Consider the following 16758-nt stretch of genomic DNA (forward strand, 5'->3'; position numbering starts at 1 on the left):
TTTTTTATCCTCTTCCCAGGGGGCAATTGATGTTGAAAAGATATCAAATTGACATCAAAAAAATTGGCATGATGTTGATTTTATGTAAATTGAACGTCAAGCATATTGGCCTACATATACATAAAACCAATTTCAGTGTGGCATTAACTTCCTATTTTCACCCAATTACCACTGGAAGAAATTGCTGTCCAAACTGAATTTAAAATGATGGTACAGCATCTTGATCAAGTCTTGACTAATACTTGACATAAAATTGATATCAAGGTGCCTGCTGGGTTTGTTTTTATTTGTATGGTTTATTTAAGACACTGAGATAAATCTGCACACTTTCAGCTCTGCAGCTGAGCTCTTGCAAATCATTTAAAACTGACAGATGTTTCAAAGTGAATACCAGTGGAAACCAAAACATCCATATTCCATTTCTTTCATAATTTGCTTCAGCTTCTCTTTTTGCTCCATTCCACACGCCATTCATTCCAGTCCAGTAGTGTCCAGTCTGTTTGCCACTTTGCTTGATCTAGTTCTGACAAAGATAAACAAAAGAAAAATGATTTTTTTTGTTGTTGTCTCTCGATGGAAAATTTTATTACAACATGTATTATATTTACCTTTTAGGAATGTCTGGAAAATTTGATTGATCATCTTATGACTCTGTGATACTAACTCCCATGGGTCTGGAAAATAAAACAGTGTCAGAGACCTAAAGGTGGCACCATATTTAATTTTTGACAGAAATGAAAACGAGGCTGTGAGGGACAGGAGTACAGTGCATTTGATGGATTGTGCTGTTGTTTAACAACATACCGAATGTTCAGGAGATGAAATGTCTACCAGAAAAAAAAATCAGTAGACAAAAACAAAGTTGTGAAAATATGTGACTGAAGACCTTTATACAGTGTGAACCACTGAAAAGAAACTGTAAGCCTATCCCTCACAGCCTTGCTTTCATCTTTGTTCATTTTAATATGGTGTCTAACCTGACTTAAGGTCTAAAGAAAAGAGGCTACCATCCCTTGATCAGCAAGTGTAACCAGTACTATGCATCTAAAGTTAAATATGAAATGAAGGTCTTTCTTTTATCACAATTGAACAAGTGCTTACCCTTAGTGTTTGAGAACTGCTTGAGTGCATCACCCAGAGAGGAATCATCGTGCAGCACAGCACGAAGACACAAGGCCTGACATGCTGCCATGATTTCATCATGCACAGAAGCATCGCTTCCCAGACAAACACAGACGGTACCTGGGAAAAAATGCATCTCATAAATGTGTCATTGCTGTTCTAGCTGAGTAATAGTTAGGCATAAATTCTCTAATATCGTTTTAGATCATGTTATTATGTCTAACATCTGTTTATATAGCAGAATTGGGGAGGTTTTTGTACCATTTTTGATTGCAATGAGATATGGTTTGCTGTTCTTCAATGCCAGCTGCAGTTCTCCTGGCCTTTAAGTCAAAAAGAAATCATTTTAATAGTCGATACAGTTTTCACATCACAACAACAATACGTTTTGATTTAGTGAATGAATATAAAAGCAGATAAACAGACTCTTGAACAATGTCTCCAAGCCTCACACCCAACTTTATGGGAACTGTCCTTCCAAGCGCTGAAAAGAGGAATAGAATTTTGTTAATTAGATGTGTAATGAATGAATCAGATTAAATGAACAAGACAGGCATTTAAAAGTGATCAGGTTTTAAGGCCATACACAAGAACACAGGCTCCTTCTCATTGGCCTCCACTGGACTGAGCAGTTGACCATCAAGCAGGTACCGATGAAGGACTATGGACAAGCGAGCCTCATTAAGTGTTTCCATAACAACAGAACGAACAGCTTTGTAATTGGCAAACAGGTGGAGAACAGTGAACAGGAAGAACAGGATGAACGTCAACCTGAATGAAGAGCACAAATCAGTACAGTATCTACTACACATTCATGTAGAGCGTTGCTTACATATCTGGGTGTAACTCACAATGGGTTATCGGTTACAAGCGGGATGAGTGCAAGGCTGACCAGCAGTCCTGCCAGGTTCACCAGGGTTTCCTTGTCAGGACAAAAAAGCAGAGAAATGATACACTGATACATGAAACCACTGACACGCATTTTGACCTCAACTTCACACACTAAGAGGGAATTTACAAGAAAAGCTATTATGAAGCATATGAGAGAAAGTGAACAAAAACCTGGCTCCCATCTTTGGCGGAGATATCAGCCATGTTGTTTCTACGAGCTTGATGGACAGTTAAGGCAGCTCTTGTTGCTCCACCAGCAACTCCTACAATGGACTGGAACGACAGAAATAGAGGAATATGCATAGATATTTACTGTCAAGCTGATTTAAGGTTTAGAGGAAGATGCTGGTGATATTTTACCTTAAATATTCCAGCAATGCAGACAATAAGAGTGAAAAAAGGAGGGAAATGAGGGGCTGCAATCTCCATGAACATTGCCACGTCATTAAGAATGTCAGCGAAGAGCCTGAAAAGACAAATAAGACATTATTATGTAAAATATTTATGAAAAGTATTACATTCAAATATTTATTCAAACTAAAACATTAAAGTCTATGATCTAAGTCTAGTATACGGTACCTCCATTTTTTGGCTTCAGAATCTAACTTGCTCCTGAAATACAAGGTCACAATTAAGTACAACATAAACAAAAGATCTTCACAATCTGAATGGTGGGTCAAATATTACCCTTTGAGCCAAGCAAAAAGTATTCTTCCCAGCATCCCTGTTCCATCTGAGCAAAGAAGGAGAAAAAGGTTAGAAAAGCATGCATTTAAAAAATAAGAAACCAGTGCAATCAGTAATTTGTGCACATACCCCTTAGCAGCCATGTTATTGTAGCTGCTGCAACTGTTGCTTCTTGATTTCCAACCCCAACACCCCTCAGTGAAGCCTGAGTAGCGAGTGTGCCAGACAGAGAGCTGGAAAATGCCTTGGAAAACAAAACAATTAGATGTTTTTTTATAAAGAAATTAGTACTTTGAAAGATAGATTAAATTGATCAAAAGTAACAGTAAATACATTTCTATTTCAAATAAATGTTGTTCTTTTGAACTTTCTATTCGTCAAAGTACCCTGAAAAAAAATATCAAGCAGCACAACTGTTTCAAAACGGATAATAATAATAAATGTTTCTTAAATCTAAATCGGCATATTAGAATGATTTGAAAATATATTTAAATAGAAAACACTTAAATGTATTTTTTTGCATTTCTTCTGCCAATATTATAGGTTAATTTTTTATAAGTTTGCCCAAATTTTTTAATCTTTATGTTTGGCTACTGAATTTTCCCCCGAAAAACTAAATAAAATAAACTTCAGCACTACACTACACGAGTGTCAGATCTACAGGACATGTACCTGCACAGTGTCCCAGAGCTGATACTGCAAGTAATCCTCACTGACACTCTCAGGATAGCCCTGAGGCAGGAAAACACTCTGGGAGAGGAGAGAGCATGTTAGTGATGTCTCAGAGTTTATTTATAGGATCTGAGAGACTTTCATGTTTTTCTGTGTGTCACGCACTTTAAACACGCCAGAGATGGAATTTCCCGCCAGTCTGCCATCCAGTGCATCCTTCTGTCTCTTCATCCTCCCATCCTTCAACAGGTATTTCCATGACTCCTGTGAGCCATAACGCTCTGTGGCAATCACCCCTTCACAGTCCTCCGTCTCTGCCATCTGCACATCAGTTAACACGTGTGCATTAAAAACAAACGAGCGAAGTAAAAAAAAAAAAATCAATACCTTCAGGTCTTTGAATTTTCACTCTCAACTGTAACAGCAGTCTCACACTTTGCACCTTATGAACATTATTTCATAAATTATATATTTGAATGCAAAAATGTTTTCTATATGATGTCACGCTATGCAGATTAGCATGCTAAGGACTAAAATGACTATAACGTAACCGAGTTTCTGATTGCGTTTCAGTAGATTTTATTGTAATCGCCCACCTCGCCCACGTATCTTTTCTTCCGTGTTTAGACTGTATCGCTACGTCATGAGCATGTCACGACTTCTGATTGGCTCATGGAATTTTACGTAGGCAGTTTTCTTCCGGTAAAAAATGGGCGCGACCATTTGTAAATTCTATGGGTCTGGCTTCCGGTCTCATCCGCGTCCAGCTATTTTTAGCTTTACAGAACTGCTCGTTTTGCTGCTTGATATTGAAAATTGGTGTGTCTTATCATATTATTTGAATGTGTTGTCTTAATTACGAACACACTGGTTTATACTGCAAGCAGTTTTACGGTTTACTGCACGCTGTTATTCTCGTTAGCGGCTAATGAACCGGAAGTCTTGCCCATAGGCTTACTTCCGCGTTGTAGAAAACGGTGGATAAATAAAAAAGCAAAAAGGATGTATAGAATTTTTGAATCCTTTTCTTATGGAAATTTCTTGTAAGTTATCACCTTTATTTGACCCTCTAACTCTTAACACTTTCTATTCTATTTTAATTCTACTTTATCTATATCTTATTTTTTTATTTTATTTTTTTATTTAAAAAAACACACTAGCTTTCTATTTTTTCTATTCTATCTACTTGTTTTTCTGTGTGTGTGTGTGTGTGTGTGTGTGTATAATATACATACACACACCTTGCTACATGTACTGTGTTAGGCTAACCGAGACTTGTCATTTGCACTTATATATTGTTGCTCTTTTGTTAGTTTTGACTGCTTTTATTGTCCTCGTTTGTAAGTCGCTTTGGATAAAAGCGTCTGCTAAATGTAAATGTAAATGTAAGTTATCCCTTGTAGTTTTTTTCTCCTTTCTTTTTTTCTGTTTGTTCCTTTGATGCTATTATGAATGTAATTTAATTTAGAATAGTTGAAAACACTGTCATCCTCTATATATGTATGTTATGTTACTGTTCTTGTTAGTTGTTATGCAATTAAAAAAAATAATAATAATAAAGTGAGAAGATTCTCTGCGTATGACTGTCTATAAAGGCTGTAGTAGTTTTGTTCTCTTAATTTCCTCATTTGCATGGTTGTCATACACAATGATTTATTTAATTTTGTTTGTGAATATTACATTTTGTTTAATTTTGTTTGTAAACAAATATATTGTTCTTTATAAATTCATGCAGCTGCAATTTTTCTTCTTTCTTTCTTCTAATTAAATTAACAAGGAAAACAAGTGGGAGAGATTTAATCAGTGTTTGTTTTTTAAGCTGTCTGGCCCCTCCTGACCTCAGTGTCTGTCTTGCTGTTAATGTGTCAGCTCAACCCGGAATAGTTGTCCTTCACAAGCCAGTGTTAGTGTGCGTGTGTGTGTGTGTGTCTGATGGAGACAATTACAGAACAACAGGTCAAAGCAAAACTGACATACAATTACACTGAAATATATTGAAGCATCAGAGTCCATTATGTTTTTGTTTTTTTTCATTCTTGGGATAAGTGGCAATCATTCTAGCAGAAGGTGATGTGCTATGAGGTATGTCAAAAAATTGCCACAGCACAAATTTTACTATTTACTACAGCTGCTTTTATTAGCTAAATAAAAGCTAGCTTTATAAGCTAAAACAACAACAAAAATGTTATTTTATTACATCATATAGATGTGAAATGGTCTAATTATAAAAAGGTTATTTTTCAAGACTTGAAAAAGTCATGTAAAATTAATAAAATCTTACAATTCCATGGACATTTTATACATTTTTGAATATTTAGAGCTGAGCCCAGCTCTAAATAATTTTATCAGGTACAATTAGCATGTTTTTAAATTCTCATCAAGTAAATCACAAACAACTGGGCCATTGAATATTGCTGGGGACAATGGGGAAACTTGTCAGTAAGGATGAGAACCACTGATGTAAATAAATCTTTTAATTCTAGAGAAAAAAAACATACAAGTGAGGTGAGTTTCTACATATTTGGACACATGGAGTTAATATTTTTTTTATTTCATATTGATATTTCATATTTGGAGTTGATGTATCAAGTGATACCTGCACATGGCCTTGAACATGGCAGCTGAAAAATCTAACTCTCATATCCTGTCTACTATTTAAGTTTTTTCAAAAGGAATAAAATCAGAAACAGTAGTTAACCTGTTAAAGAATATTCATGAAACATGAGAGTCTGTAAATCATGCAGCTGTCCAACACTTATGTACAATTAAGAGATTTAAAGGGGTCATATGATGTTGCTTAAAAGAACATTATTTTGTGTAATGAAATTAATGCGGTTTAAGGTTACAAAAACATTATTTTCCACATACTGTACATTATTGTTTCTCCTCTATGCCCCGCCTTTCTGAAACGCGTCGATTTTTACAAAGCTCATCGTTCTGAAAAGCGAGGTGTGCTCTGATTGGCCAGCTATCCAGTGCGTTGTGATTGCCCGAATACCTCAAGCGTGTGACGGAAATGTTACGTCCCTTACCATATTGTGATGCTGTGTCCCGGCTGGAGCGATGAGACGGATTATATTATAATTACGGATTATAATGATTTATACTGTCTTTTTACGCGCTGCGTTGCATCGCGCCGCGTAACCTTTATCACATGCAATCTCTGTTTACAAACACAAGCCCTGCAGGGGCCTCAGCTTACTTGCCAGGAACTTGATTCTTGTGAGGTTGTGATTGCGTAAATAGAAAGAGAAAGAAACAGTAATGGAGAAAATTAGTAATAGTAGACAGTGTGTCATGAAGTCAAAGCTTCTGTGTAACAGTCTGCACATACTCATGATTCACAGGGGCAACAAGGTGTGGTAAATAGACAGATAAACGTAAGACCTAAAGAACGTGAGTGGAAGAAGTACTTCAAGCTGGAGTGGATAAGAAAAGCGGGAGGGAACATTGAAAAAAAGAGGTGTGGTGTTTCATTGTCACTGTTGTAAGTAAGTAGTTCAAAGCATTTCTTTCACACTCTGCCTCCTCAGAGGTCGAAACTGGAGCTAAAGAAGTTGTACTAAATATTTCACATACATAATTGACAATTAGAGGAAGTTTGGATGGGAAGTCATCTCGAGTCAAGTTGTGACAATGACATGTGACATCTTTGTGAAAGGACACTAGAACTTCTGTCACTACATAAACTGAAAGAGTTATTAGCAGAGTACTGATCACTAGCCAATGTTTTTTTTCCAAGCAAAAACATCAAATGTATTTGGTTATTAATTGGTCATTTCTGGTTGACCTAAGGAATTTGTGACCATTCTTCCCTCAAGATCAAATCTGGGCAAGTCTGTAAGTACTGAGATCTTTAGTTTCAATAACTGAGTTTCAGCCGGCATGTTTTTTGATTTGCTGATTTGATTATCATCTTTCTGGAGGCAGACTTTACATGGCTGAGATTTCGATTTATGATGAGTCTAACCAAAACTATCAAGTGAGATCTGTCATTACTCTCTTGTAATACGGATGCCAGTTACTGTCAACATGACTCTGTCTCTGTCCATACCTGTTTTTCAAGCCCCAGCACAATAAGAGATAATAGAAACTCACTTCACCTTAAATACTTTGAGGATGTTGGAAAACCCCTTTTATATTGTTCCAATATACATATATTCTTGCACTTTTGGTGTGTATATAAGCCTATATATATTATTATTTTTAATTACCCCTATTACTATTAAAACTGAAAGCAAAAAATCACTGTAAAGAACCAGTTAAACCAGCTTGTTATAAATCACCGCTTGGCTCACTAATTCACTGGTAGATGTTTACAACTTGATTCAGACAGAACTTGAACTACACTGTATCCATTGTAGTATAAAGTAGACTACAAAATCATCAAAATACAGTAATGCGCCATTACTTCCATGCTGACTCCCCTATATTTACACTGTTATTTGTTACTTTGAACAGAGATGTGTGCGAACGAACTACAAGAAGTGAAAGTTGATAATGCTTTACTTGAACAGCCTGAGCCGAGGGCTGACTCGCGCAGTGTCGCCTGTCAGGACATCTGTAAGGTCAAAGACCATCGCAAATTAGCCATTTGCAGCATCATATGTGGCCTCTCCTGTCTTGGAATTATGTCCATTATGTACTCCGTCAAGGTAACTATGATTATTATTTCAGTATTATTGAAATATCAGTGCTGTACAATTGTATTACTGCACTACTATTGTAATAAGTACTAAGCTCTATGTAAAATTAAACTTATTTTTAAACTTAAATAGGAATTATTTACATTTAGTAACCCACCCATGCAATCAAAGATCTGAGTGCAGACAAACTCAAGATGTGAAATGAAAATAAAACACTTCAATTGGCTTCCTTAAGCTTATTTTCATGAGAACCTTATTTATTAACAGTTTTTGTTTGTTCTTATCTTATATACTTATCCTACATAACTTCAAAAGACTCTCAGCTAAGGTCTGTTGCCAGTAAAATAGATACTGTTGGCAAAGACGAGACACAATTAAACAAAATAGTACCATGAAACTTAACTGTAGTCAGTGATGAAAGAAACGTATCATGCACTAATATAATCTAAGAATCTACAAAGTTTAAATCTGACACCTTTCCTCATTTTTTCAGGCCCGAGAGACAAGAAAAAGACTTCAAAACGAAGATTGTCCAGAAACACGAGAGATGATTAAGAAATACTCAGTAAAGGCGTGTAAATGGGGTATTGGGTCCATTGTAGCCTGGGTGGTTTTAATTCTCATCTTTCCATTGCTGGTGGGATTTCTGTCCTATGTTGTAACCTTCATAGACTGACACTGAAGAAGCTTTTCTACAGTTAAATGAGCATCCAAAGCAAATGAACTGTAAGAGTGCAGAAACAGACTCTTTCATTGCTCACACTGGACACTGCATCTAGACTAAACTATCCAAAAAAGTTACTTGATGGCAATAGGTTGGTCAATAATGGTCATTATTTAAATTCACTGTGGGTTTCGAAAGGTGCTTGTCCTTAGTCTAGATCAAAGGTTCACAACTTCCTACCCATAATATAAGAGGATTCAACAGCTCAACATTTGCATTAAAATTAAATCACTGCAATTAAGCCAATGCAGGTAGTTCAAAATGGTACAGCAACTTTCAGGAATTTGTTACATGCATGAGATGGAGCCATGCATAAAACCATCCGTCCAGACAGAAGTTACTGCTACACTTCAGCAAGCTGGTTTTATTTATGCTCTTACTGCAAACTGGAAATGAAACATTGAGACACTCACAGAGAGCATAACATTCAAATGTTGAGATATGGATGTGGTTACATTTTTAACGTTCTGTTTTTGTAAATAAGTCATACTGTTTCAATACTTTGTGCTTTTGATGTTTTGTACACTGCATGTATTTCAGGCTTTGTCATAAAATGTGTAGCAGTCAAAATGCATCTGCTCATTGTAAACGTCTTACAAACAACTCGACAAAACACTAAAATACAAAACAGTTCAATCGTATTCTATTATAAATACAGAACGCAGACATCTATCAAACAAGTTTACACTAATCATTCAACATGTTCAAACACCACAAACAGTATTATAAATCACTACATCAAAGATAAACAAAAGACTAAATTAAGTGAATGGACTATATTTAGAGTGCCTGAGTAAAAGCACAGAATGCATTAAACTTTTAAATCCTTTATGACTTATGGTTATAAAAAGACAAAACAGAGTTGTTTCTTGTTACATCAGTCCAATCTACAAATAAACGCCATTACCTTGCAAAATATAAAAAGAAAGTGATGTATTTTTAAGATCTTTACAGTACATAAGTAATGAAAAACATTTTACAGCTCTGTAAGTCTATTTATTGTTGATTTTACAAATTTACAGTAAATTTGAACATAATACACACAAAGCCCATTGTTTGGTACAGAACAATCAAGACCTCTGCCTCAGCCCGCAACCTGCTGCAGTGTCATCCAGATGTCCAACTCCTCAAGCTTGGAGCAAAGGAGGGACTCCAGCTGCTGCAAGGTGAGGCCATCCTCCACTCTGGAAGAGACCCCGACACCTCGTCTGGTTCTACAGAACCCAGCGTTCCTCTGGGCTCCAGCCCCCGCCATTATACCGACCAGAGGTTTCTTGGGCTTCCTGGCAACACCCAGTTCAGGGAATTCGACAAAGCGCTTCACCTTTTTTTGGCCCACGACAGCCTGAGAGCCATCATGCCGGTTAAGAGGCACCTCAAATATGGTTTCCAAACGTCTGAAAAGAATTTGTAAAAGTTGCTTAATTGATCAGAGTTCAAAAGAGAAAGAATAAAACACCCCGCTGAAATCTCAAAACCTAACTGCATGCGATAGTTCACATAAATCTGAAAATTCTGTCATCATTTACTCACCTTCATGTTGTTCCAAACCCATAAGACTTGAAAGACAGATGAAGATATTTTTAATGAGACCTGAGAGATTTCTGCCCCTCAATTGAAAGTCCAGGCAACAAAAACTTAGAAGATCCAAAAAGGTCATAAAGGTGTCATAAAATGAATCCATATGAATTGTGCCGTTTAATCCAAGTCTTGTAAAGAGATGCGAACTCGATATGATGAACAGGTTTATTTTAGGATTTATTCACATATAAACACACATACATAGAGCACATCACACATCATATGGTAAACACAGAAACACACTGCAAAAAATGCTTTTCTAGCTTAGATCTTTTGTCTTGTTTCCAGCCAAAATATCTACAAATTCTTAAATCAAGAAGGATTTTCTAGACAAGTAAAAATGATTGTCTTGTTTTCAGAAAAAACAAGTCGAATTTAAGTAAGTTTTTGCTTGAAACAAGCAAAATAATCTGCCAATGGGGTAAACAAAATAATCTTATTTCAAACAGAAAACAAGATTATTTTTACTTGTCTAGAAAATCCTTCTTGATCTAAGAATTTTTAGATATTTTGGCTGGAAACAAGACAAAAAATCTAAGCTAGAAAAGCATTTTTTGCAGTGCACAATTTGTGCGTTACATGCAAGAACAAATGTCATTGGTTCTCGTGTGTCTTGCACCCTTGTTTACCATATGTGATATGCTCTATGTATGCGTATTGATCACTGTTTAGATTGAAAGCCTAAATTAATTCTGTTCACCATATAGAGCGATCATATCTCTTCACAAGACTTAAGAGTAAGCCGTTTGATTCATATAGTTTTTTCCATTTGAATGGAGGGACAGAAACCTCTCAAGTTCAAAAATTATATATACAGTGGGTACGGAAAGTATTCAGACCCCCTTCAATTTTTCACTCTTTGTTATATTGCAGGTGTAGAACCATCTCAAGGATGATCAGAAGAAATGGACAGCACCTGAGTTAAATATATGAGTGTCACAGCAAAGGGTCTGAATACTTAGGACCATGTGATATTTCAGTTTTTCTTTTTTAATAAATCTGCAAAAATGTCAACAATTCTGTGTTTTTCTGTCAATATGGGGTGCTGTGTGTACATTAATGAGGAAAAAAAATTAACTTAAATTATTTTAGCAAATGGCTGCAATATAACAAAGAGTGAAAAATTGAAGGGGGTCTGAATACTTTCCGTACCCACTGTATATACATAATACATATTAAGTCACTGGTGATATGCGTATCAAACTGTGATATATAGTATGAAATAAAACTATGGAATAATTAGTATAGTTAAATAGAAGATTAAACTAATGCATTACCCTACATTTTTACTTCGGCAGTATAAGAACACACTGATAGCTTTAAAGCTGCACTAAAAAGGCATTACAATGGGCTATTGGGATATTCTGTCTGACCCCAATGTCTGTGAGTACTAGAAATCCTGAAGGTGAGGTACAATAGTGACAAATAAAGAAATGATAATAAAATCAATAAATGCAACCAGTCTGAAAAGAGTGCCAAGCACTTCATTTTTATCTTCCATCTTCTGTCAGTTTGATTACTAAATATATAGAGAACCAATAATAGGGTATATGTTGAACATCACCTGACCAAACCCGGAAAACAGGTCTCATCGCTTCCGCTTGTCGGAGAACATGATAACAGCCATATTAAATAATAGCGATATCTATGGACTTTTAAGATAATCAGTTAAACTACCTAGCTATTTTTATATCTAAATATTAGTGAAAAGAATAAAATTTAAAAAACTTTTAGATATCAGTCCGCATATTTAAAATTAAACTTCTCCCGGTTCTCTCTAAAGTGCTGGAGAAGGTTGTATCAGAACAATTTTTGCAGCACTTAGAGACTAATAATCTTTTACACCCTTTACAATTTGGTTTTAGACATAACCATTCTACAGAAACTGCTACGTTTATTATTAGAAAATATTAAGCAGTCACTCGATAAAGGATTTAAAGTTGGTGCAGTATTCCTGGATCTGAAAAAGGCATTTGATACGATAAATGGGTAACTCTATTATCCAGAAAATAACTCATTTGGAAAATGTCTCACCCATCAGGAGGTTTGCTGAAGTTTTTGTTTGTGTAGATTTCCTCCAAGCTGAAATCCTTCTTCTTTATTCTGTGCAACACAAAGCAAGAAATGTATCTTTGCTGTGATGAAGTACAGACACAGATAGATATGACCAAGCCTATAACCTTCTCTATGCATACACACCTGATGACCTTAGGAAGGCCCATAGGGGTGAGATTATTCTGAGGCTTTGGAATCTTTTTACGGATACGAATTGAGGACACCTTTCCACGCTGACCATCCTTGATATCTGTCTGTTTACACAGAGAGCGAAGATGCAATTAGGATTAAGAAAAATTATACATTTTAGACCACAAATCAAATCTAAGAGAAAACTCACACCTTGATTTCAGAGTCTGATAATGCTTTCTCCTCTGAGATGGCAGCAGAGAGTTTAAGGTCAAAGTTGGATCTCTCTTCATCTATTGACTCCTCACACTCCATTTGAAGCACTTGATTGTCTCCTTCCAAAGAACTTTGTGAAAACGCACTTGAAGGAAGAAAAAGTAGGATTTTAACTGCTGACTTGCATCTTTTTGACATCTTCTTATGGAAAAATATCTGAGATAATCAACATGCTAGATTATTCAATAACAGGTAATAAAAAGCAAGTATTCTCAGATAGGGAGGCTGGGAATTTGATAAATTACCTGCAGAGTGATGACACAGAGGCAGAAGGTGTCTCAGGGCTGGGAGTGACAGAGGAGGGCCCGGTTAAAGCATGACAGGACGTGAGGGTGGAAGAAAAGGGGGGACTGAAGGAGGATGGTGATGATGATGCGATAAAACTGGAGGCAGCTGAAACACTGCCAGAGCTGGTGGCACTAGCATGACTACGCCCTTGGCTTGAGCTTTTAGACAAGAACGCTAAAGGACTGGACAAAAAACACGAGGCAAGGGCTATGAGGGAGGAGGAGGGAGAATAAGGGGAAGAGGGGCAAAAAGGGCCACCCCGACTGGCAGGGTACACCTCCTTACGGAGACACAAAGGGGCAATTTCACGCTCAATCTCCACACTGCAGACAGTGTGCCGGCGAGTGCGCTTGGACGGAGAGTGAAGGTGGATGGGCAGTGGTGTGGGCGAGCTCTTTCTGCTGGGTGAGGTAGTGCTGATGTCATGCGTGTGGGTCCGGGGTAAATGACAGTCACTGAATACTAGGGACGGGATTTCAGGGCAGGAGTAGCTGCGCAGGAGACGGTTGGGACCGCTACCTGACAATGATAGTACTGGAACAGCTTCCGTTGTCTTTTCTTGGCTCCCCGCTTCATTGTTACCCCCAACAGCACCTATCCTTTTTTCAACGGAAACATCTTTTCTTCTTGGTCGGATTACATTCTTTGTGGGTCTGTTTAGTTTTCTTTCTGATTGCACCGGAGCTGTTGAACCAGGTGACAAAATCTCCTGTATTTCTTTTTCTGCTTTCAGCCCAGAAATCCATGTCTCCTGCTTCTCGGCTGCAATAACAGACTGTTCACTGTGCAGTAGTGTTCTTTTTGAAGGTTTACTTGGCCCTGCTGGATCAACCACTGAAGTCACGCTGTAGTCCTCAAACTTGTGCTTGGGCAAACGAATGCTTCTCCTATGCAACGCAACACCTGTACTTTTAAAATGGCGTCTTGTTTTTCGAGTTTCAATGGTCTTCTCAGGCTCTTGTGGCTGCAGAGGCTGCCGAAACAATGGAGGTTCTGATGGACCATTCATGGTATCGTCAATCAGGACATTCTGTGTGCCATTCTGAGAGGCTGTAGTTTCAGTGGCATCATTTTCATTGCTAGAGGTCAGTAACGTCCTACATTTTACATTTTTTCTCATCATCTTGTCCTGTCTCATTTGATCTGAGGTTTCAACAGAATTTCTCATTTCACCAGCTGCAGCATTACTAGTACCAACAGGCACATTTGAGTCTTGGAGTGGTTGCATTGTAGAAAACTCTTTCCTCTTTCTCCTAACCTGAACAAATGTTTCTTCCTCCTGGTTTATTTCCAGAGTGATGCCATTTTTTTTTACTTTTTTATTCCTCGCAGGTCTTCTCTCTTTAGCATTCTGCAAATCACATTTCCCCCTTGCCTCTAAGTCTTTGTTTGTCTGAAGAGCTTCCCTGCATCTCTTTGGCCTCACTTCCCTGACAGAAGTGGTCTTTGGAGGGTCTGATACTTTAGCCGAGTGGTGTGTCCACTCCATACTGTTTTCAAATGGTGATTCCTTCATCTCCACATCCAAAGTCTTTGATCCTTTTGTTTTCACAAAAGTAGCCAATTCAGTGGAGGGGGGTTCAGCCGACCCTGACAGATGTTTCTTTCTAGGGCTTTTCCTTGTGGCCATACGTGAAAAAGATTCTTCCCTGCCAACTGTGCTTGTGTCTTTATCTATCAAATCAAAATCAGAGGAAGTGCTAAAAGAGACTCCAGGATCAGGCTTGTTTGCACAAGCTTTGTTTGTGCTACTTTCAGACTCAGGTTTCAAGAGGTTTGATTCCTCTTCTGAAAAGTAAGACTCATCACTATGTCCACAGGCTGTGTCACTGCTAAAGGTCTGTCTCTCACCTGACAGATGATGCAGAACAATCAGCGGATCCATTCGAACATTGGCTTGCTTGGACACACACATGGCACTTACAGAATTCAAAAGTTTCTCTGTGGACAGATTTGGTCTAGTCCTGAGGAAAGGACTCTGTGCTTTACAAGGACTGGCATCACGTGTCCCATCCTGAAGGACGGCTTGTGACTGGCTTGAAGGACGGTCTATCTGATTTTCTTCATTTGGTGAAAACTCGCCGTGCATTTGAATATGATCCAATACTGGTTCGAAGTTGTTACTCGTTGAAATTGTACAAAAATTCAGTCTCTGTGCAACTCTGTGGCGTTTTGGAGCAGTGTTGCATTGCACCTTTTCCAAAGAAGGCCTTTTTGGAAACAATCCATTTCTACATTTATCAGTCTCAGCCTCCTCAGTCCAGGTTGAATTTTCAGCATTTGACTCTATCAACTGTTCATGGCGATCAGGAAGTGTGATCAAGGATAGAGAGTCACTGGGCTTAAAAAGCCGAACAGGGGTCATGACAATCTCAGTAAAGCTAGCTATCTTGGATTTGAATGACTGTAGAAGTGGGCCAAACTCCCATCTTTTTATTGCTGAAGGGCTCTCTGGGGACTCCCTCTCCATTGGCTTCTGGTCACGGCTTTGCTCCTTTGCGGGGCTGCCATCTCCTAACTGTGAGCTTATACAGGGTGATACCGGTTTGTGGTTTTCACCTCTAAAAGAAAGAAACAAAAGACATTTAAAGCATGTTTGCTGGCTAAGGTTACAGATCTTAATTTTCTGTCTAACCCAGCATCACTCACTCTGAATATTGCTCCTCCATCTCAGCTTCAACTCCAGAGCTGGTCTGAAAACAAGAAAAAAAGAGAAGTGGATTAAGACAAAAAGGTTTTGCAAGAATTTTAAAATTAATAATGAAAAGTCAAATATTTAAAAGATATTAATTATAGAAAAACTCGAAGACACATTACAATTAGCTTTTGAAGCAAAAGAGAATTTGAAAAACAGAAAAAAGATGCAAGTAAAAAGGTGCATCTAAATGGAGAAACTACTCATCCTGCAAGTATTCTGAACAAAATAACATTTAAAAATGACAGTATAATATAAAACTACTAAAATCGTATAGTTACTGAGAGGTCACAACCCATGCAAAGCTTCACTGGTGTGTAGTTATTGCTGAACAATTCAGGATTATGGCTAGGGTAGTTATTCACCAGGAATTTAACTATTAGACTTTTTTTAAAATAAACTCGGAAAAAAATTAAAAAGAAAATAAGCATACACCTATGAGTTCATGGCTGATCAATATTCAAAAGGCTTATACGTTATTGCACAAAGTCTATTTCACCATGGAGAAAAAGAATGGTTGTGGGGTTTTTTTTGGTAACCTGACTTTTGCACTCAACAAAAGTCAGTAACATCTGATATTAAAGTGAATTTAATTAACTGTGAAGAAAGATTGCTCCCACATGTCTCATACCTAGGGTTCACTTTTTGCTTTTGTGTAATTCCAAATAAATTTAGTTGATATTACACAACATAAATGACTTACAATGTAATAATAAATTACTAGGAAAGTTTGGGGAATGAGAAATTTTCCTCCTACTGCATTACTGGAGTCATGTGATCACAGAACCAGTGTGTCGACTAGTGTCACAACTCACTGTCTACAATTTTCTCCCCTTTTGCATTTTTCTTTTTTCTCTGAATGTCTCACAAAGGTGTGCCACTGTTAGTTCCTTTATGTCCGTCTTCCCTCCCTGACACCTTCATATGGCTCTTATAACAGTAACACCTTAATTAAAGGGTTAGTTCACCCAAAAATGAAAATTAGCTTGTGT

The 16758-nt window shown here is 37.4% G+C and overlaps 2 protein-coding genes and 1 long non-coding RNA gene across 7 annotated transcripts in view; 1 reads left to right on the forward strand and 2 right to left on the reverse strand.

The window, feature by feature from the left end:
• Positions 1-16: 16 nt before the first annotated feature.
• On the reverse strand, positions 17-4056 carry LOC107689643 (RUS1 family protein C16orf58 homolog). 4 transcript variants are annotated; one of them, XM_016487738.1, is made up of 16 exons: positions 3969-4017; positions 3760-3814; positions 3538-3693; positions 3373-3450; positions 2830-2944; positions 2701-2746; positions 2593-2625; positions 2374-2479; positions 2185-2286; positions 1974-2044; positions 1709-1893; positions 1549-1606; positions 1384-1445; positions 1102-1242; positions 609-674; positions 17-523 (listed from the first exon to the last, which is right to left on the reverse strand). In XM_016487738.1, exons 3-16 carry the CDS (start codon positions 3691-3693, stop codon positions 438-440), a joined length of 1305 nt encoding a protein of 434 aa, XP_016343224.1. In that variant the 5' UTR covers positions 3760-3814; positions 3969-4017; the 3' UTR covers positions 17-437. The 4 variants fall into 4 exon arrangements, with proteins under 4 accessions (XP_016343224.1, XP_016343225.1, XP_016343223.1 ...); XM_016487739.1 differs by lacking the exon at positions 3760-3814 and having other exon boundaries at positions 3978-4056; XM_016487737.1 differs by lacking the exon at positions 3760-3814 and having other exon boundaries at positions 3969-4056.
• A 2850-nt stretch (positions 4057-6906) lies between these two features.
• On the forward strand, positions 6907-9582 carry LOC107689648 (uncharacterized). The gene is made up of 3 exons (XR_001634358.1): positions 6907-7212; positions 7834-8027; positions 8512-9582. It is a non-coding gene; the product is annotated as an uncharacterized LOC107689648 (long non-coding RNA).
• LOC107689644 (uncharacterized) overlaps positions 9576-16758 on the reverse strand; it is an 8322-nt gene continuing 1139 nt past the window's right edge. For both annotated transcript variants that reach the window (XM_016487740.1, XM_016487741.1), the window contains exons 2-7: positions 15721-15764; positions 13029-15632; positions 12721-12868; positions 12523-12632; positions 12358-12426; positions 9576-10139 (exon numbers count right to left, since the gene is read on the reverse strand). In XM_016487740.1, coding sequence (XP_016343226.1) covers positions 9827-10139; positions 12358-12426; positions 12523-12632; positions 12721-12868; positions 13029-15632; positions 15721-15764 — 3288 coding nt within the window. In that variant the 3' untranslated portion in view covers positions 9576-9826. The remainder of the gene's footprint in view (positions 10140-12357; positions 12427-12522; positions 12633-12720; positions 12869-13028; positions 15633-15720; positions 15765-16758) is intronic.

Source organism: Sinocyclocheilus anshuiensis, unplaced genomic scaffold (assembly GCF_001515605.1).
Source record: "Sinocyclocheilus anshuiensis isolate Anshui unplaced genomic scaffold, SAMN03320099.WGS_v1.1 scaffold813, whole genome shotgun sequence".
In the NCBI taxonomy this organism is placed as follows: Eukaryota; Metazoa; Chordata; class Actinopteri; order Cypriniformes; family Cyprinidae; genus Sinocyclocheilus; species Sinocyclocheilus anshuiensis.